The sequence below is a fragment of the Lepisosteus platostomus genome, chromosome 6, assembly GCF_059453375.1.
Source record: "Lepisosteus platostomus isolate fLepPlt1 chromosome 6, fLepPlt1.hap1, whole genome shotgun sequence".
Lineage (NCBI taxonomy): Eukaryota > Metazoa > Chordata > Actinopteri > Semionotiformes > Lepisosteidae > Lepisosteus > Lepisosteus platostomus.
This window is the reverse complement of record NC_142616.1, coordinates 24,541,389-24,564,392: the sequence shown is the minus strand read 5'-3', so window position 1 is coordinate 24,564,392 and position 23,004 is coordinate 24,541,389. Positions and strand designations below refer to the sequence as shown.

Here is a 23,004-nt window from a genome sequence, read left to right as displayed (position 1 = left end):
TAGATATGTCTAAATTTATCTGTGCAGATTTATAATATCTACATCTATTTGTTAGCTGGAACAAGTCTGTTCCAACTGGCAGTACAATATTGTCAAAAATGACTGATTGCAGTATAAATAGATACACTAGTTCCATGTATGAGAACCTTTGTATTTATGTGTTTAAAAAAAAGTTGTTTCATTTTCATTAGCTGTTCTGCAACCAAGAATTGATTAGCTTCCATGAACCTAAAGATAGATGGAGACTCTTTGGGCTCTTGAACAGGTGTAGTCTTGGGAAATAAGCTTCTTGTGTGCTGCTGAGTTCAGTCATGGTGATCTCTCTTTGAAGCTCTTGCTTTGCCTTCTCGTTCCGACATCATTGCGGTCTCAAACTGCAGGACTCCTTCTCAGATATTTTTCTTCCATCTGTCTCCTTCAAGGGCCATAACCTCCAAGCAGATGGTATTGGTGATGCATTTCTCCATGCTTGCTTTTACAGTACTATATCTTTGAAATGCTTCTTCTGGCCACCTGTGGTGCAATTGCTTTGGCTAGGCTGGGAGAACAGAACCTTTCTCGGGGAGCCTGCAGTCTGACATCCATATCCAATCCAACAGAGCTAATAGCAGATGATCGTAGCTTCAGCCCTTGGGTTGCAGCTTGGGAAAGAACACTAATGTAGGATGTGTCTGTCTTCTCACTTGATACATAACATCTTCCACTAACAACATTGGTGATATGACAACCTTTCAAGTGTCATCTGCATGTTGCCTGTATTTCATCCCTATATAGTAGAAATGATTGCTCAATTGGGTTTCAGAATTAATATCATTATCCTCAAAAATATACTTACTTCCTCAGGCAGCCAAAAGTTGCATTTGCAGACTTAATGCGGGATTTTTTTGTCAAAATCCGCCTTCTGTGAAAGATAACTCCCAAGACGTGGGAAGTGCTCCAAATTTGTCTGACACTCATCGTCAATCCAAATTGATAGCACTGGGTTGTGTATATTTGGAGCTTGTTGACAGAATTCTAGTCCCATCCTCTCATATGCCTCAGTAAATAAGTTGACAGTCTGGGGATGCATTTCTGTCAAGGCACATACTGAAGCATTATCAGCATACTGGTGTTTGAGACTGGAATCAGAGTGGCAATAGTTTTGGGCCAGAGTTGTTGGAGACTAATCTATTACCATTCAGTAAATTAGCTGCATTCGAGTAGGAAGCTTATTTGCTGTCAAGGGAGGAGTTCGTCAGCAAGAGGAATAAGACACTTTAGGAAAGTTCTTGTAATGATCTTGCCCACCATGGACAGCAAAGACATTCCACAGATGGATTTGTCTTTTTTTCTTAAAGATTGTCACAATCTTGGCATTAGTGAAATAATTTGCTGTAGGATTTCCGCTTCACGACAGATCTGTATGCAAGCACAAAGGTGTATGTTTAGTTTTACATTTCAGTGGGAATTCCAACACATCCTGCTGCTTCCTTTGTGTGATGACATTCATCTCCTCCTTAAGTGTTGGTAGAGTTCCAAGATCATCTCTAATTAGGTGCTGTGGAATGGAATTGAATATACTTTTGTAGTAGTTTCTTGATTATATACATCTTCACAATCCTCTTTCTAATGGAATTCACTGCCTCCCTTTCCTTGATCAGGTTTCCCCCTTTCTTTTGTCTGAGAGGAACTGGTCCTTGAGTACTCAGTCCTTGTGGCAATAAAGATTCAAGATTCAAGATTTCTTTATTTGCCATATACAACAAGTGTATCAGAATGCTTACTCGTTCAGCTGTACCCAGTAACATTAGAGAAAGAAAAAAGAAAAAAATGCATAAATGACAAACAAACAGACAATACATCCAGACAATAGACATTATAATACAGCCAAGACAGGACATAATGCAAACAGTGCAGTACCTTAAAGTGCAGGCGCTAATATGTGCAGGTGCTAATTTGAGCTGTTTAAGATGCGGACTGCTTGGGGGAAGAAACTGTTTTTGAATATATTTGTCAGTGTTCTGATACTGCGGTACCTCCTACCAGAACCCAGCAGTGAAAACAGATCGTGGCCTGGGTGAATTGGGTCACAAAGTACAGCTCGAGCCCGGTTGTGGTTACAAATATCGTTCATGTCTGCAAAATGTTGAATCTACTTTGCTTTATCTGTCTCACAATCAATGTGCTTAGATTGGGAAAACATTTTAGTTCATAGAAAACAGTACAGATAAGGGTTGAATTCTCAGAATGAGGTGAAGTAATTAGTGGAGTACCACAGGGACGTGTACAAATACCAGTGTTCATCCTGATTTATATCAATGATGTAGATTCTGGCATTAAAAGCAGCAGATGAAGCCCAAACAATTTGCATAAAATTCAAGACAAACATCCAACTTTTGGGAAGTAAACAGTTCATATCTTAATAATTGCATGATGAGAGATCATGTTTGCACCACTCAACTGTTGCATAACAAGGCAGTGTCACATTCATTTAGTCTGGAGCTGAGTTTATTAGGTATTTGATGATCCAATTTTATTGGTTAATACACACACACAAATGGGGAAAAAAGGCAATTTAATTTATCTTATGATAAGCACAAAGCTACTGTAGATCCACTGAGCTCTTACTGCTGACTCTAATAAACCTCAGCCATAGCCAACACAGCAAGCCTGTTTAAAAGACAGAGAAGGTATACACTTCTGATTGGTATAGACGTATTATGCCTTCTTAATTGGTTTTAAAATTATGTGCAGACTGAAAATGAAGAAAAATGATGTCTGATCTTGTAATTAACAAGATTTTGAACATATATTTTTTAGATTTTATGATAATGTTTAGCAGTATGGCTGTCAGCATACTTGTAGTGTAAAGCTCTGCTCAGAATTTTATAGAACTAATTTATTTGTTCAGGAGCACAATCATGACTGGAGAATATTAGGAGCAATAAAATTGGCCACAGAGCCATAGAAATTGTACACGTGCAATAGATGTGCTTTACTAATATACAGTGGTGCCACAGACAGCTTTGAACTATCGCTTTGTCCTGTGCTCTTTTATTGCTCCGATTGCTAACAAGTGCCCCAGTCTTCCATTGCATCCAGTGCTCCACTCTATCCTGTTACCACATGCTGAGCTCTCACTCTGGCTCTCAAACCTGTCATTAGCACTGACCATATCCGCCTCTAATGTCCCCATTGTACCTGCGCCACTGCAGGCCAGCCTGTGTCAGCCACACCTTAAACCCTGCTAGCCTGTGCATTACAGGGAAGGCTCCTCTTGATTTGTTATCTTTCCAGCAATGAGCCCTAAAATTCTGTAGTGTTTACCAGTGGTTTCCAGAATAGGAATAAGAGCGACATTTATTACAGACATAACCTACTACCACACACGGACAAAGAATTTGAATTCATGCAGCTTGTGTGCTATGCTGTTTTTGAAATCCAAAAGGATTTTTGACATCCACTGTTTTACCATGGGTTAAGTAAACCCCCACATATAAGCATGTGGTCCTAACATAAGAGCAAACTAAAAGCATGTTTAATACATTTTAAGAGCAGAGAGAGATCGTATCAGGAAAATGGCAAACTTTTATGAATACTGCAAATAGAAATTGTGCTATATAAACAGAATTGTAATGATATCCACACAGAGTGCCACTGCTTATTCAGAGTTTTTGTCTTTCTGTATAGATAGCAACTGCATTTGCAAAATAAACATGTCTTTGTCAAGACAAACAGAACAACTAAAACAAATGCACTTGTGAAGGTGAAAGAATAAAATGCGGGGAAATGCACCTATTTGTTTATGCATTTGTTCTATTTAGAAATCAAATGATAGTATGTTTAGAGTAAAAAGCATACAATAACAGGTCAATTCAAATTTGTAGTCCAACATTTAATAATGAAGTACATTGTAGGTTGCATTTATTTATGGCTTACCTTCTGGTACTCCATTAGACCCCCATCACTGCTAATTGTCCTATTGAGGTTAGACTCACCAAGGTTGAACTACAGAAGTGCTGGTCTTATCCATTGCCTTTACCTGGAAATTGTTTTTGATGTTCTGAATTTTATATTACTTAAAGAAAAATGTGCTTAAATATAAATTAAATAGTTTTGAATGTGATGCATATTAACAAGAAATGTTTAATCAGTTCACATCATGAAGATTCCACCTTTACTGCTTTATACAAATTTATTTTTTATTACTGTAATCCCTATAGTCTATAGTCTAATTCCTATGAAAGGAATAGCATCACTTTTATGCACAAAATGAGATGGAAAAGGGTGCTGAGCTATAGTTTCTAAAGTCATCCAGTATAATGAAGCATGGCATAATGTCTGAAATTGTATTTTATATTCTGAATTGTTAGTTTTTTTAAGACCAATAAGACAATATCTTCTGCAAATGTAGGTTGCCATGTGAGCACCATCAAGACTGCATTATTTCAGTAAGCTACTGTTTACGTGCATGTCTGTTTTTGTTCCATAGGATTTGAAGAAAGTGCTGTCCTTCCCCCCTTATCCAGGGGAGTTTCTCCACCCTGTTGTGTACGCCTGCACAGCTGTCATGTTACTGTGCCTGTTTGCATCAATTATTACCTACATTGTGCACCACAGGTAATTTTTCAGACATCAAATATATTAATCTTAATGGTGTGATTATTTGTAAAGAATGTGCATGATCTTGTGATCCGTGGATGTTTTTCTTTTCTTCCCACTTAGTATATACATACCACATAGTTATTTAGAGATAATATGCTTTCTGATTGTTAGCTCTGTATCCATTTCTCTTGTCAGATCTTTTCAATATGGTGCCTCTCTCTCAGAAAGTAGCACACAGCCTTTAACTACAGCAAGGGACATTTTCACTTATCTTTCTTAAAGAAATAAACATATTTTACTAATTATGGTCCTTTATTGAAAAATAATGGAAAGCAAAAACATAGAAAGTACCAGTAAGCAGTATACTGCTTCCAGGGTTCTAAAGGAGGAACACTGGAATTCTCTCACACTTAGGAGACATTTTACTCATCTGTAATGTATTTTGAAAAGGGAAACGGTTATCTGTGGTAGTATGCATGGATCTTCATGTGTAAGGATAAGAATTGGAATAATTTACTGTATTTAGTATTTGCATGCTTGAAAAGGACTGTACAGTGCCTTGCGAAAGTATTCGGCCCCCTTGAACTTTTCAACCTTTTGCCACATTTCAGGCTTCAAACATAAAGATATAAATTTTTTATTTTATGTGAAGAATCACCAACAAGTGGGACACAATTGTGAAGTGGAACGAAATCTATTGGATTTTTGAAACTTTTTTAACTAATAAAAAAATGAAAAGTGGGGCGTGCAAAATTATTCGGCCCCTTTACTTTCAGTGCAGCAAACTCACTCCAGAAGTTCAGCGAGGATCTCTGAATGATCCAATGTTGTCCTAAATGACTGATGGTGATAAATAGAATCCACCTGTGTGTAATCAAGTCTCTGTATAAATGCACCTGCTCTGTGATAGTCTCAAGGTTCTGTTGAAAGCGCAGAGAGCATCATGAAGACCAAGGAACACACCAAGCAGGTCCGTAATACTGTTGTGGAGAAGTTTAAAGCCGGATTTGGATACAAAAAGATTTCCCAAGCTTCAAACATCCCAAGGGGCACTGTGCAAGCGATCATCTTGAAATGGAAGGAGTATCAGACCACTGCAAATCTACCAAGACCTGGCCGTCCCTCTAAACTTTCAGCTCAGACAAGGAGAAGACTGATCAGAGATGCAGCCAAGAGGCCCATGATCACTCTGGATGAACTGCAGAGAACTACAGCTGAGGTGGGAGAGTCTGTCCATAGGACAACAATCAGTCTTACACTGCACAAATCTGGCCTTTATGGAAGAGTGGCAAGAAGAAAGCCATTTCTCAAAGATATCCATAAAAAGTCTCGTCTAAAGTTTGCCACAAGCCACCTGGGAGACACCCCAAACATGTGGGAAGAAGGTGCTCTGGTCAGATGAAACCAAAATCGAACTTTTTGGCCACAATGCAAAACGATATGTTTGGCGTAAAAGCAACACAGCTCATCACCCTCAACACACCATCCCCACTGTCAAACATGGTGGTGGCAGCATCATGGTTTGGGCCTGCTTTTCTTCAGCAGGGACAGGGAAGATGGTTAAAATTGAGGGGAAGATGGATGCAGCCAAATACAGGACCATTCTGGATGAAAACCTGTTGGAGTCTGCAAAAGACCTGAAACTGGGACGGAGATTTATCTTCCAACAAGACAATGATCCCAAACATACAGCAAAATCTACAAAGGAATGGTTCACAAATAAACATATCCAGGTGTTTGAATGGCCAAGTCAAAGTCCAGACCTGAATCCAATCGAGAATCTGTGGAAAGAGCTGAAAACTGCTGTTCACAAACGCTCTCCATCCAACCTCACTGAGCTCGAGCTGTTTTGCAAGGAAGAATGGGCAAGAATTTCAGTCTCTCGATGTGCAAAACTGATAGAGACATACCCCAAGCGACTTGCAGCTGTAATCGCAGCAAAAGGTGGCTCTACAAAGTATTAACGCAAGGGGGCCGAATAATTTTGCACGCCCCACTTTTCATTTTTTTATTAGTTAAAAAAGTTTCAAAAATCCAATAGATTTCGTTCCACTTCACAATTGTGTCCCACTTGTTGGTGATTCTTCACATAAAATAAAAAATTTATATCTTTATGTTTGAAGCCTGAAATGTGGCAAAAGGTTGAAAAGTTCAAGGGGGCCGAATACTTTCGCAAGGCACTGTATATATGTCATGAAAATGTAATTTATTTTCTTATGATTCATTAGGCTGCATTGTAGATTTACTGTACTTAATATTCTTAATAGCATTATATTCTTAACGATAGTGGGGTTGTACTTCTTATTGTTGGCATTATCAGTGTGCTAATGCTTTTAACCACCCTTTACTGATTTAGCATGCTTTCTGTTTGATTTATAAAGGTGTGATCAATCTTTATCTAAGAACATAGTTTTGAAATTGCTCAGTTCTAAATTTCTGTCACTATAAAACGAGTTGATCATTTTTATTTAGACAAGCCAAAATGTTTTTTAATCTATCCAATGTTGGAAATAATCATAGAAAGAAAGTAGAAGGCTATATAATGCAAAGGACTTATTAAAACTGAATAGCCTTTGTGTATAAATGAGATTTTACCTAATGTAGTCATGCACTAATGTATGTAAAACAAGTAAAATGTAATGTAAAAACAAGTACACACCCATTGTTTTGTTCAAATCCGAAGAGTACAGGTCTTGAAGATTGGCTAACTCCTGTAATTCGCGCACTCATTTGCCAGATCACTACTGGATTGTTATTTGTCACATATTTGACTTACACTTTGGAGAATTAGGATATCCATTTTTTAACTTTTCTTTCGTTCACAGCACCTGTTTAGTGAAGCCCCATGAGAGTTTTTCATACACTAATGTGAAATGTTACTGCAATCTAACAATGAAATTGCTTGAAATATTAGATTTCCTTTTCAGGAACCACAGTGTTCCACACATACAGTAGTTACAGCTATACAGCAGTATCGATGTCTATGTTGTTTTGATGTGTTGCCTGACAAGTTGTGACATTGTAGCATGTAGTACTGTGTTACATGAAATTTCTTTTGTACCCAAAAGTTGTTAATCTACTGTGTAGTTTGCATTATTGATCGATACAGGAGATGGTTGAGTGCAATCAACTACTGAAGTCAACCAAGTATGGATACAGTAGTACTATGTTATATTACTGAGAGTACTGATGAGTACTGAGGTACTCACATTTAATCAATATAAGGTTATACTGTATTATACGTCATTCTTTTTGCTCCATCAAGTGCCTCAAATTCAGACTCGGAGTATATATCAATTTTTGTTGTAGGGTTTTTCTGATGTTTGAAACTAGACATAAATTGCTCAGATGTCTGTGTAATTGGAGCATATAAGGACAGTTTCATGAAAATGAACATGCTTGAATGAGATTTTGATGTTTTTTGGCAGAAACTTTGACAAGGGAATAGCTACTGTATATAGCACTGTTAGAGACTGCAAGATTTCAGAAGAAACATTCTTTACCTCCATAAGTACAAATAAAAAAGCCTTATTCACTCTCTATTTCTGCCAGAATTCTAATGTCAATCCTCTGAAAATAACTTCGAGGTTAACTTCACAGAAATACTTCTTGTCTTTTATCTCTCTTGCAAGCTTTTATAAATATTTTTTTATCTAAGCTTATTTTAAAATAATCGCTTTGTATTTAAATCGCATATGTTTTCTTGGTGTTTAGTCTATATGTATGAGATTAACTCTCCACAGTACCCTGATTGCTGAGCCCCTAGTCATATTAAATGAATTTATTTATCTTTGTCATAGTTCAGTCTGCAGTATTGACTACAGTTCACTAAACATTGACAGTTTTTTATTGTTGCTTGCTTGTAGGTATTACTGTTGTGTAATTAAGCCAGGCTTTGTGGACTTGACCTAGTAAGGTCAATCTTGATCGCCTAAGAGACCGTTTGCATTCAAAATGCATTGTACTTATTAGTTTTTCCTTCTGTGTTAACAGAGAGAATTTACAGTTAGAGAGCAATGGCTTTAAAGAAAGCTATTTTGTCATATAGCAGACGTGTTAATTTAACAACAGATGTGAAGATAATATGAGGCTTACTGGATGTCATTTTTATTTAATTTTTATTTTTTGTCCCTTTTGGTAGCACAATCCGCATTAGTAGGAAGGGGTGGCACATGCTCCTCAACTTTTGTTTCCACACTGCTCTGACCTTCGCAGTATTTGCTGGGGGCATCAATCGAATAAAATATCCCATCATCTGCCAAGCAGTAAGTATACTGAATGTTTTTCATGTGTTAAAACATTCATAATTGATTATTATTGTTTCTGTTTACTGTTATGGTGTTTAAAGGGTTTGGTGTGAAACTTCCTGTGATATGCAGTGAGATTATTCAAATAAAGGACTTTGGTTAACCAGTTTAGCTAATATTTATATATATAATATTTATATTATATTATATTCCACCAAGAAAATGTGCCTGTAGAATTTCTCTGTACACCTGATGCTAATTGCACTACACCTGTTTTTTAAATTGCACGTCTTCATTGGCCGTGGTTAAAATATTAGTTATTTTAATCAGTATTTGTTAACATATCTTAAGTGTCTTTGATTTAAATAAGATTGTGTATTTTAAAAAAATGTTTATTACTGATGGTAGCATGGAGACTTTATTCAAGTGGTACTTTATAGCAACATTGTGAATGCTAGCCCTACTATCAAACACTGTATAACCAGCATCACTGGGTGCCTTTGTGTTAAGCTCTAGGACAGAGAGGATGATTTATATAATATAAAATTTGATCCTATGTAATTTAGTTTTACTGTGTAATAGAAAATAAGATTTGTACGTGTTTGATATTTCTCATTTGGTGATGTTTCAAAAGTGGTAAACTGTATTGAATTATACTGGCAATTTGAAAATTTGTATAAAAAAAGAGAAAAAATATGTTTAAAATAATGAATATTATGTTTTTCCATCTCTAAACGAGATGTAGCGAGATATGTGAGTGTCTTATGTTAGAGGCATGGTTGCAATTAAACAGTTTATTTTTAAAACATTTAAACAGAGGGGAACAGGACAGAAAGAAGAGAAAAGCTTTTACTTACTGGTATCAACTTTGATTTCTAACTTTTATTTCTGGTTAAATGCAGTTTAGTATTTAAGCATCATGTTGGTCCTGGCATGTTCTATTAAACTTTCAGATGCAAAGCACCCAGTTATAAATGAGAAAAAAATAAATAGGAAAAAACTACAAAAATACTAAGAATTAGTAATAGAAAGAGAATAACAATAAAAAAACATTTCACAAATTGTAAACTTGTATTTTTCAGCACTGATATTATAAATGTGAACATGATCAATATTTGGATAAATCTTTATGCGCAAATCTTTTAAGCACTTTAAAGCATTTTTTTTATTATGATGGTCACACCTTTAATCAGGCTTTGTAACGGTCATTGCCAAAACTAATGAGTTTTTATAACAATGTTTCTTCCAGTTTATGTCTTTAAAATAATGATAGCCTACTTAATTTAAAAGTAGTATCAAAAGCCTTAATTTTTTATTCATGTTCTTACAGTAAGTGGGTAATACATATTTGACATATTTGAGAAACATTAAACTATTAAACAGAAAGTTTGTAACTTGATAATTACATTTTGATACGTTGTCATTATGGAGTAGCAAAATGCAGCTTAGTGTTGTATCTAGATTGGTTAATTGAAGTACACAAGTCTTTTCCAGTAAGACGCTGATTATTTTAAATTTTATTAATATGCATCACATAAATCTTAAATTATCTGGGGAGTATGAGATGTTTGCTGTTCCCATAACTTTCTTATTGCAGGCTGCAGACAGAATTAAAAAAGCACATAGCATAACCCATGTTTAATGATTCACAGTCAGACCTAATCTTGGTCCCATTTTAACTCCTGCTGGTGTAAAAGGGTATTTAAGTGTATTTGTAGTAGCATTATAGTTCATATTCAGTTGTATTAATATAGTAGTTTATATTTTCAGTATGGTACAGTAGAATGAGAGGTGAGAATGAGAAACAACCACATTAATTTCCGTAACACTTATGAATCAATGTGAGTAAAACAAGATCTGTTACAGTAAGTTTAACTAGAAAAGATAGTTATCAATACAGAGCATCACAAGTAAAACCATTTCACATACATCCCTAATCCATTGCAAATATCCTTTGTTTCAAATATCCACCATGTGAAAATACATGTTTTGCATTTTCCAGTAAAAGTAACTGGGTGTTGTATACAAACTGATGATCAGAAGAAATGTTTTCCCCTTTGAATTTTCAGTTTATTTTTAACCTGGAATTTTGATGTGAGTTGACATTCTCTTGTTGGAGGGATGTTTCAGTCCAGTCTGTTTTGTTTAAACTAAAACAACTAATAAACAAGAGCAAACAAATTCAGCAGTTGTACTACAGAACTGCTGCTGCTTTTCACCCCCAGGGACATGTGGTATGGTAGCTGCAGAAGAGATTTTATTGTGCACTGCTTCTTAAAATGTTTATGTTTCTTTTCCAGAAGGTTTTTTCGGTATCATAAAAGCTTAACGTATTGTAAATTTGAGTTTGTGCATTTACACATTCATTCTGATTTTTAAAATGCTAAGAAATTATTTGTTCTGGTTTGATACAGGTTGGCATTGTGTTGCATTATTCAACACTTTCAACCATGCTGTGGCTTGGGGTTACTGCCAGAAACATTTATAAGCAAGTGACAAAGAAACCTCATCATGTTCAGGATGGAGACCAATCACACCACCCCAAACAGCCAATGTTAAGGTAAGAGGAATTTCATTCCATGCAGATATTATAATAGAAATACAGATACAGAATAATACTTCCACTGTGTGATAGTTAAATAATAACCTGTGTGATCTTGAAAACATCAGTGTAAATAATTGGATCACAGATCGATGCTAAAGCCTTCCAATACTGGTTTGACTTAAACTTTCATTGCCTTAATTTTGGCAGGTTTGTAAAATATACAATTTTATTTACTTAGTAAATGTTCACTTTCCTGTATCTTACCTTCAAAGGGCTCTGTGATGAAGTTATGTTGTTCAGTAATTCATCATATCGTCATGTCTTTAGTTTACAGCACTGCACTCCTTGAACCATATTGAGTTTATCAAGTAATAGAAACGTTTTAAAAATCATGTGACTTCTAACTTTCGCTTAAGCATTTTAAGATCTTAAGCATAAAAAATAGTATTTATAGTCTTACTGCTCATTTATCATTTGAAATAAAAATTACGTCTTGTATGTATGCCAGGAAAATAAAAATGATTTATATTTAATTTACTCCAGGGAAGCATTACACTGATGTAATGCAATCCATGACAACATTTTTATTTTTACCTTGTTGATTAATTTTTTAGCATGTCATTCCAGTTGAATGGTACATGCCCACAAGGTCACTTGTAACTGACAGAAATGTTTTATATAATGAGACAATGTGGAGTGTGATAAAAGCCTAGAGTCAGTACTGCAGTCTGTGCTTGTAAGATGACTCAGAAAACATGCTCAATATCTTGTTCCCTAGTTCAGAAAAGTCTGAACCAGATTTATCCATTGCTTTTTGTTTGTTTAGTGCATTTCAGGCTAAACAGTAATCATACACAATGATTAAAGTTCTTTAATAGGCAATTATTTCAGATATTTTGGCAAAACGCAGAAAATGAGATGACAGTTCTTCCTGTAAAGTATTGTAGATCAGGGAGGATAAGTAATCATGTGATTCTTAGTCCCTGGACTGACTGCTGTTGATTACCATTCCCATGGAATCATGTTGTCTTTCCTTTAGTGTGCAGACTGTATGGCATGAGCGACCTTGATAAAATCCTAGCAGGATCAGAGTAGAGAGGAACCAAGCACATACTGTATCTGTGCATCCCAATTTCAAGATAAACATGAATTGAGATAAACCCGGGTGTTCTGTATACTGCGTTATAGATGATTTCATCATTTATAAGCAATTTTATGACAAAAACAGATTTGAAAGTTACGTGGTATATTAAATACACATCCCCCTACATTATCAGCTCCTGCTATATTTTCCATTAAGTTTAATTCAAGTGTACACATTTTGTGGCATAGACTGGCAGAGACATTGCATGCAGACCACTGATATTTTGCCAGATTATTTGTGTTATTTTACTGTGGGTGGTGTTAACCTACTTGTCTGGGATGTGCTCATACATCTCTGACTAGTAGGTTAAATTCAGTGGATCAGGCTGGGGAAGAGGTCTCTTAAGGTGGTCAACACTACTGTGCAGTGATCACCACTAAAAAAGTAATGGGTACTTACAATATTATGTTAAAACTAGTACAATTTCAGTTTTTATTTTGTATATTTTAATATTTTTTCAAAGCAGCATATGTTAATATTGCCTATTTTTACATACATATTTTGGTACCTGTTTTTATAGCTAGGGTTTGCTGTAGTAATCTGGATGAAGTATTGTGCACCCTGTTTTATGTTCATTGGTAAAGTAACAATGATGATGTTTAACTGTGTGAAATGCATAAGTACCCTTTTCTGTGATAACAGTATCCTCTGTTTTGCTGCCAGATTTTACAAAATAATCTGTTAATTTGGTTGACAAACTCTCTCATCAAAGTTTCGCTCTCTTATGACATAATCATACACGTACAGTAAGAAAGATGAACGACGACATAGGTCACAAAGTGAACTAGAGAATTTAAGAAATTTTCTCTCTCTCTGTTTCTAACCTCCTCATCTACTATCCTTAAAAGTTTTGTTAATTATACTTTATGGTAAAAATAATGTGGTCGAAATCCCAGAAATTTTTGGATATTTGAAAATTCCCCTCGGACGGAGATATAAGGATTAAAATAGAGGACATTTCCGGGAACCCTATCAGCCACTGACACTAGCTCTTCTGTTAGCAAGCGTCGGAAACCGCTACAAGACGGTACGATCCAAATTATCTAAGTGCACAGTGCTATTTTTATTATATGTGTATGTGAGTGTGTGTGTGCGCACATCCTCATGTTGGTCTTTGAGATTTTCTGTAGTTCCTATGAGAAGGTGACTTGTAGGTGGTACTTGGATGCTTTGGTTTGATCAGGGGGTGGTACTTGGTCCAAAAAGTTTGAGAACCACTGCCCTAACCTATACACTGCCACTCTTCAATAGACCCCTTGTTAATTTCTGAAGGATTTACATCCATGTACTATACATATAAATACAGTGACCTCTAAATTTATTCAAGCCCCAAATGGAATGAGAACAATACTTAATCAAATAACATTAGGATTATGGGATAATGTTTATTGCTTAAACTAATTCTAAAAAGGTTATATAATATTGCACAGAGCAAATTCATATTTGTCATAAAGTCCAGAAAACACAAGGATCACATTTTTTCACACCCCTGTAGTAGGATTTTTGTAAATCCTCCTCTGGCAGGGATTACAGTGGCTAAACATTTCTTCTATCTTATTTTGATGTTCTGGTACTTCCATACAGGAAATGTATAAACTTTTCTCCTTGTTGAATTGCTCAAAGTTTTACACACAATTTGTTATATGTTAGCAAACTGCCATCTTGAGTTAGAATCACAAATGTACAATTGAATTGGAGTTTAGAGATTGAGACGGCTTGTCAAAGACATTTATTACAATTGCAGTTAATCATTCCTTTGTTGATTTGCATGAATGGTTTGGATCATTGTCATGCTAGATAGTCCACTTTTAGCCAAACAGAAGCTTTTTTGCAGAAAAAACAGTTTTCTGGCCTAAATTTCCTATGTACATGTTGCAAATCACAATTTCCCCTATTTTAACAAGGGCATCAGGACCCTTAGATGCAAAATAACCACTAAACATAATAAACCTGTGTTCATGAGAGTTTTCTAAACATAAGCTTCATTTTATGATATTTTAATACCATCATAACACTGATGAGCGTTGATATTCATTTAATCTCACATTATGAATAATCTCTATCTGTGTTTCACCTTCTTTGCAATCCAGCAATGAATGCCATATTCATTCAGATGACTTCAAGTGATAGTTTTCTGCACTTTGTATACTACAAAGCAAGTATTTTAAATCTCCAAAAGTTGCCTTAGGATCTGTGGTTGCTAGGTTTTAGATTATTTTTTCCTCAGGTAAATATTGTGGTATGCACAGTGAAGAGAAAACGTAAAGAGAATGCTTGGGTATATAGCTAGTTGTTGTAATAATGTATGCTGTTGTTTGTCATTTGTAGAATCTCAAATAGAGCAGTCTTTTTAGACACTCAAATTAATATACTATACTATAATCATGATGAAATGCTTATGGTTTTAGTGGCATTAAATAAACAAAGATTGAGTACTTGAGTGAGTGATTAGAGTTAAAAACTGTATGCAAAGTCATACAGCAGAAAACATTTTGACACATGCGAGTTATACAATGACAACATGAAACAGCACAGGGAGTTTATTGTAACTGCCTATAATCTGGAATGGATGTAAAAACATGCATTTTTGATTAGCATTTAACATTCACCAACAATGGGTTTGTAAAGTATATTTTGCCTCATCTGCATAGTGGAATTTAATTTAAATTTTAGGGAATGTTGTACGCTTAGAGTGAGATAATTGTTGAATTTATCATTTCACCAAGTTAAATTTATGTCCTTAGAAGCCATTTGAAAAGAGATGTAGCACCCTGAGCAACAAGAATCCTATATACTGCACTAATATTTAATTGATATTGAGAGGGGTGACTCATTAACCATCCCTCAGCTGCCTGTTAATACAAACAAATGATAGTTCTATTCTTTCTCATAAATCAGCATGCAGTCTTTTAAATACATCCGCAGAAGCTCCAAAAGAAGTGGTAATCAAAGCATATGCTCACTGCAGTGCCTGCATGGTGGAAAGAAAGAAAAATCTTTGTAACAGCTTTTCAAAAAGGAACAGAATGTGCCACTGATTTAACTATTGCAGTTTACTCTTTACTTGCTGTTACACTGGATTAAAGTAAATACACACTATATGTTTTAATTTATAGTATAAATTATACTTATAATTAAGTATAATTATTTGACTGCCGATTCTGATTTCAATTTCTGTTTTAAGTTTGTGTTTTAAGTGCTGAGAAGATGATTTTGTTGGTTTTCTTGAGAATGAATTAAAGAGCTGTGCACTTTTTCATGATGGCCCTGCCAGATAACTAGATTTTATCCACCTTGTGAGAGTATCTGATAGAACCATGGCAATATGTGACATTAATAACAGGCAGAAGTTATAGAGAATTAGACTCAGATGTTTAATTTTCCATTAGAGAGATATATATTTTAAAAATTATTAACTATATGCACTAGTAATTTAATCTTTTTTTGACCAGTCACTTTTTATTATTATTCACTTTTTATTAATACAATAATACCTAATTAGTTTATTTTTAGCTGCACTTGGAGAATTCTGTCGCCCAAAATATTTGCTTCTAATCATTTTAGTGTGCTGTTATCAACAAATATTACTTAGTATGCCGGTAATTGACAAGAAAATGGACACACCATTTCCACTTCACTGTAAAGTCACTTAATAGGGTGTTGGTTCCCCACATACAGGCAATGTGGCCTGTACTGTATGTGTTGCAATGTAGAGTCTACCAGTGTTAAGAAATCTACAGGAGGGATCCTTACACAATGAAGTCAGTACACTCACTCCCTGTTGATGGAGGTGGGAAGCCCTCAGGCAGTGTTTCAGAACATCCCATAAATCCTTGATTGGGTTCAGAACTGGGGCCTTTCTGTAAAATATTCTTGAGCTTTTTTTAAAATTCTCGAATTCTTTTCTTTAAATATTTCTGAATCCGACAGCTTTTCCAATGCAAGAATGTTGAGTTGCGATGTTGAATGATTGACATTGATACATGTCATATATAAAGGCCTTTTACATGGAGGATATGTGATGACAAATCAATTTCACACGTCTACTGTACGATCGGTATGGCTTCAAGAACTTGAGTGGAACTCAAATGCAGTTTGTGATGTTGTGTAAATTGTCTAAAACATTACGGTTGTTTTGGCCTCCATCTGACATTGTAGATGCAGTTTAAATATAGTGTATTTCTGCATTCAGCTACAGCATGGCAACCTCATTTGAGCAACTAATTTCAGAGTCTGTTGTCATGATGTGACAGATAATGTCTTGATTGTTTCTGTTCTGTTTTCATGGCTGCCTCAATCCCATCTTATTTTGGAGTTAAGATGTAGAACCTAGCAAATCTGTTTCCCTAGCAGCATCTGTTGTGATAAGGGTTGCTTTTCCAGGTTATGATTATGACAATTAGAATAAATAATAAATGTGACAGTAATTAGAGGTTAGAGCACCAGGTTCCACTGATTAATGGAGTAAGTTTTTATTTTTCTGATCAGTGTGACATACAGATGTCATCATGTATAAAGTTATATTTTAATTGTCTCATTGAACCAAAGTGTATATTCTACCATTAAACAAATGAGTCATGAGAACACCAGCAGCAATAAAGGGCAAATTGCATATTACATCTACACTTCCACTGTATTTAATTAATCTTTATGACTTTATATGCTGGCAACATTAATTAAACAAAACATGGTGTTACCGTGAAATATCTTTTGATTGCAATGCATTTTCCTTTTCTACTAAGTATAAAATATTCAACGGTACCTTCTGGGATGGATTTAGACAATTCTTTAGGTGTTTATTATGCATACAGAGGATAAAGTAGCAAGACCTCTTCCTTAGGATGCTTTGTGTCTATTTCTATAACCTTCCTTCAGTGTTTAAAAGTGGTTTCCTCTCATGTGACATTTTATAAAAAGGATGGTGAAAACTGATTTATTCAGCCTATTTTAACTTCTGTGAAAAGAAACATTGGACAGTGAAAAAACGGAAGAGCCCATGGCTCTGTGGCTAAGGATCTGCGCCCATGGCTGGAAGGTTGCTGGTTCAAATCCCGTGGCCGGCAGAGGAATCCTACTCTGTTGAGCCCCTGAGCAAGGCCCTTAACCCCAACTGCTCCAGGGGCGCCGTACAATGACTGACCCTGCACTCTGACCCCAAGCTTCTCTCCCTGCCTGTGTCTCATGGGGAACAAGTTGGGGTATGCGAAAAGACAAATTCCTAATGCAAGAAATTGTATATGGCTAATAAAGTGATCTCATCTCTTTCTCTAAAACGTTACGATTGATACTCATGTAGTTGTCATTACATTTTTGGTTGCTTCTTATTTATTTTAAAATACTATCATCATATAAAAGCTATGAGCATTTGTTTTTTTCTTTACAGAAAATTTAAAGGTTTTCCTCTGCTCAAAAGAAAATGTGGTTTGTACTCAAGCTTGCATAGGTGTAGTACAGTGCTTTCTGATACAGTTTGCTTGGAATAAGCGGGACGGGCTGTCTGTGAAATTCCAGACAATGATTTTGCACTGATTTAATCAAATACCAATGAAGTATGAGTCACTTAAGGACTTTTGTCTGTTTTGTTCTTCATATTGCAAAACTAGCATGTAAAAGACGGTAAATTGGAAAGCCACTCAGATGTGGCTTATTGGAACAAAGAAATTCAGAGGCTGTGCAAAGTGCAAATGCTTACTTATTATCAAGTCATTCTTTGCTGAAAGCAGTTCAGGAAGGCATGAAAAGCAATCAAATTATTTATAAAGCATGTGTAGAAAAATAACACTGCTCATCTCCTTCCTGCTCAACTGATTTTTCTGTAATGGGATCATAAATATCTACAGTATATATAAGTATGTATTTATGAATACTTTATAAATATTTACAGCCTTCTTTTAGAGTATGAAATGGTTTTTGTAATTGTGTCATTTTGTAATAATTAAAAGTGACAATCAGTAATTATTAGAATTGTAGCATTGTTAACATAACAGTTTGAGACAGGGATTTAACTTTACAGTATTGATTTAATTGGTAAAACAAGTTAAAGACATAATGGTATACGGTTAACCGCTAATGGGCCTTGCTATGCTATAGCATTGTATTGTGGCATTAATTAGTAGTTTTTTATCATCTTTGACAACCTAATAATGAAATAGTTTTGTGAATAATTAAATAATGTATAGCTACTTTGATATTTGTGAATTTAATTTGAATTAAAATAATTAAAAGCATTAATGCTTACATCATTTAAAATCTGCTGTGGTTCATGAATAAGCCTCCGAACTATGTCCAAAAACAAACTATCACATTCTGTCCCATTAGAATAAAGTGATAGAATATACTGTAGGTGAGAGGCACTGTGGCACAGTGGTTAGCTTTGCTGTCATGCAGCACTGGGACCCTGGCTTCAATTCTTCAATTCAGTTCCCTGGTTTCCTCTGGGTGCCCTGGTTTCCACCTATAGTCCAAAGACATGTTAGTAGGTTAATTGGCTTCAGTGAAAATTGGCACTGATGTGAGTGTGTGCTTGTCTGTGTCTGTGGGTGCGCTGTGATGAGCTGCTGTTCCATCAGGGTGTGCCCTGAGGCCTTGTGCTCACTGCCTGCCAGGATAGGCTCTGGCTCCCCCTCTGGCTCCTGAATGGGATAAAGCGGCTAGAAAATGGTTGAAAAAGAATATAGAGGTAGAATAAAAATTTCCAGGTGTTGAATCCCTAATGAGTATTTCGATATCATGACATATATACTGTTCTTTTGTCTTTCTACAGATTTTATTTAGTTAGCGGAGGCGTCCCTTTCATTATCTGTGGGATTACAGCAGCAACAAATATCAACAATTATGGAAGTGGAGAGGAAGCTCCTTAGTAAGTCTGAATGCTAAGCTGTTAAACACAGTTATAGCTTTAATTGTAGCCTTTTTGTTTCAATGTTCTTTTGTCTCAGTGGAATAAAACACAAAGTAATCACTGGCTTTAATGTACCAATTCTTTAGGTTTCAAGCTTTTGGAGAACCAATGATTTGCACCAAAATCAAGGCTTGCTATCATATTTGCAAACAAAAACCTGAGTGACAAGTGTTCCCCTTAAATATGTGTTTATATTGGACAACCCAAAGGGGTATTTATACAAAGCTTGTGTAATCCATTGTATGATTTTTTAAATGTAATCTTTTCTTAGCTTCTGCTTGTTATTGTTTAAAAGGAGTTGGAATATCTCAGTATCTGGTTATTGTATGACTGCAACCTCCAGTTGTTTCAATAAAAGTAACCTTTTTTCCTGTTCTTGCAGTTGCTGGATGGCCTGGGAACCTAGCCTTGGTGCATTTTATGGTCCAGTAGCATTCATTGTGATGGTAACTTGCATCTACTTTCTCTGTACCTTTATACAACTGAAACGTCACCCAGAGCGGAAATATGAATTAAAAGAAATGACAGAGGAGCAACAGCGACTTGCAGCCACAGAAGTCGGGCATTGCCATATGGCAGACACTGGGTCAGTGTCGCAGACCACCTGCTCAGTGATTTCTGCATCTATGCTAGAAAATGAACACTCTTTCAAAGCCCAACTTCGAACAGCAGCATTTACTTTGTTTTTATTCCTTGCAACATGGGCATTTGGGGCTCTTGCAGTCTCTCAGGGCCATTTCTTGGACATGATTTTCAGTTGCTTATATGGGGCTTTCTCTGTAACCCTGGGACTTTTCATTTTGATCCATCACTGTGCAAAGAGAGATGACGTTTGGCATTGTTGGTGGTCCTGCTGCCCATCAAGAAGGAACACTTACTCAGTGCAGCTCAACGTTCGCCCCAAGGTTAATGTCAATGGAGATACGCAGGTGCACTCGCATTGCCTCCTGGATTCTCCTTGCCCAGGCAAAGCTGTGGCAAGCTTTAACCATTCAGCATCCGGACACTGTAAATTAACTAACCTTCAGGCTGTTCAGAACCACGTCAGCTGCCTTTCTCCAGTCACTCCATGCTGTGCAAACATGCACAGTGAGCAGCTTATTGATGATGAGCCCCACATTCATGTACACTCTGAAGAAAACTTCAGGCCCAACGTGCACATTCACAGATGTCTGAAGAGCAGAACTAAACCAAGGCACTTTTCTCGTCATAGGACTGCAGGAGACAGAGAGTATGCTTACCACATCCCTTCCAGCATTGATGGGAGTGTTCACAGTTCTCACACAGATAGCCCACACAGTACTCATGATGGCCATACGTGCCACAGGCGAGTTTGCTGTGCAAAAGGAGATCCGTTCCCTACAATAAGTCAGCCGGAAAGCAGTGATACCAGCACTGTGATATGTAGCTGCAGCAAAATGCCCGAAGATGACATTGTGCACCATACAGCCCATTTAGAGATGCACCCGCGTAGACAATCCTACCCTCAGAATCCTCCGAATCAAAATGGAATTCTAAAGGGAAGCTTGCATGAAGGTGTCATGTACAGTTCAGATAGTACAGGAAATATACGAACTGGCCCATGGAAAAATGAAACTACTGTGTAGTTAGTGGGCTTCTTTTTTTCCTCCCACTCCCTTTAGGAAAACTCAGCATTTCAGTACGTGCGCTTTTTTATATTACTTTCATGTCTGTTTACATACTTCTATTGTATAGAAATATTTCACACATCTCCTGTTTGTTTTACAGTGTCCAGTATTTTAAACCATATTTCCATTTTACTTTTTAAGTACTCTTAAGGCAAAAAGGCACATACAGCGAGAAATACCTTTCATTTAAAATAAAATATTTTTCTATCTATATAAATATATATGTGTGTGTGCGTGTGTGTATGGAGAAAATTCCTGATTGGAAAAGAGCTATTTAAAGAGGTAGTGTTCTCTGGAGAGCAGATGAACTCTGTCCTTGTGTCAGGTCTCATTGTCTGACTTGTTGTATCTACTAGGAGAAAATTCAATATCCGCTGTTAAAACACTAAATACACCAGCAGTTTAAAATCACTTGTATGTTCTCTATTTGACCATGCATAATATATACTGTGAAACAGAAAAGCTTAGTAATTACAGTTATTTATTGGCTTTTATAGGTACTCCATTAAAGCCAATAAAATTTGCACAAAGAGAAGCTGCCTCTTTGAAAACTAATACACTGCTTAGCCTGTAAAAGGTAGCATTAAATATTCAGTCTGTGTAATGTTTTAATATCCTGTTGGAAAGACGTATTAAATAACATTGTCACCGTTAAAACCTATGGTGCTTTAATGGTTGTATCTTGCATGGCATATGTCAGGGTATACCATTTCATAGTGTTTCTTGTTGGCAACAGCAGTACTTGTGAAAGGCTGTGATATTTCATGTCAGTATTTAATGTACATCATTTTGAAACCACACAAAAAAGAAATCACTAACTGCACTAATGTGGCGCCACAGTGTGTGTAAAATCAGTAGAAGAGACCTAAAAAAGGTCCACACTAACAGTTCATTTTTATACAGTGCATGCAGTGCTAGTTGTTCGTAACTGTGCAGTGTGTTTTTTGCAATTGCCTCCAGTAAATGCAAGTTCCATGTTTGCTAAGTATGTCTTTGAAAATTGTAAGGATTTCAATGAAACCATATTCTCTTTTTCTTCTTTTGTTTATGCCATCACAGTATTAATGAAAGATTAAGGTATTTTTAAAGCCATTATAACAGAAGCAGAAATAAAATGCTGTTTCTTTTGTGGCAGTATAAACTCTTATGCTCGTTCTTTGGAGTGGATGGTAATTCTGTCTCCTGTATTTGTGGATGAGAGCTATAGATTAGAAGCGAGTCTGCTGTCAAATATTAGCATGGGTAGTGTGAACTAATTATTAATGATTGAATGAGGAAAGAGTTCATGCTGGAGGGGAGTTAAAACTTTTGCTGTCCCATTAAATTGATTTAGCATAATAATGGTCTTAAAACATTCCCACACTATGTATAAAATAATATAAAGTAATATAAAACTGGTTCTAATTTACTTTTTGTACTGAAATGTTAAAGATATTTTAAAAAAACTCAAGAGATGGGATAGAAATACACAGACCCATTGGGTTAATGCTCAGTATCTGAGTAAAGCTGTTCTTCTTAAATTATCTCGAAGAACATTAAAAAAAAGTTTCAACATATCACACAGTGTATGCACTATACACTATTTCTGTATAGTTCTGTATTTCCCTTGAATTGAGAAGACAAGATGTAAAAGCCAGATTACTACCAAGAGTATTTTGCTTTCTTATATTTACTGTAAATTTTAAAACGGTTGTAAAAGCAAAAGATTTCAGTGTGGATTTCAGTATTTATGTTAAACATTTTCTCAGATGTTTAGATGAGAAACATTTAGCTGTTGTACCACTGACCTTCAACTGCTGTATGGCTAGTCTAACATCTGTCATTATAATAAGCCAGTGGTACTGTAGCAAGGCCCACAGCCAGTTTCCACCTTTTTACATCTCCGCTTCAATAAATGTATATTTTTCACCATGAATAAATACTGTTTTACTCTA

General features: G+C 35.9%; 1 protein-coding gene across 3 annotated transcripts in view; it reads left to right on the top strand.

The window, feature by feature from the left end:
* Positions 1-23,004, top strand: part of adgra1b (adhesion G protein-coupled receptor A1b) — a 130,680-nt gene extending 107,676 nt beyond the window's left edge. For all 3 annotated transcript variants that reach the window (XM_088635009.1, XM_088635007.1, XM_088635008.1), the window contains 5 exons: positions 4,472-4,599; positions 8,726-8,849; positions 11,246-11,391; positions 19,284-19,379; positions 19,804-23,004. In XM_088635009.1, the coding sequence (XP_088491135.1) occupies positions 4,472-4,599; positions 8,726-8,849; positions 11,246-11,391; positions 19,284-19,379; positions 19,804-21,028 (1,719 nt within the window). In that variant the 3' untranslated portion in view covers positions 21,029-23,004. The remainder of the gene's footprint in view (positions 1-4,471; positions 4,600-8,725; positions 8,850-11,245; positions 11,392-19,283; positions 19,380-19,803) is intronic.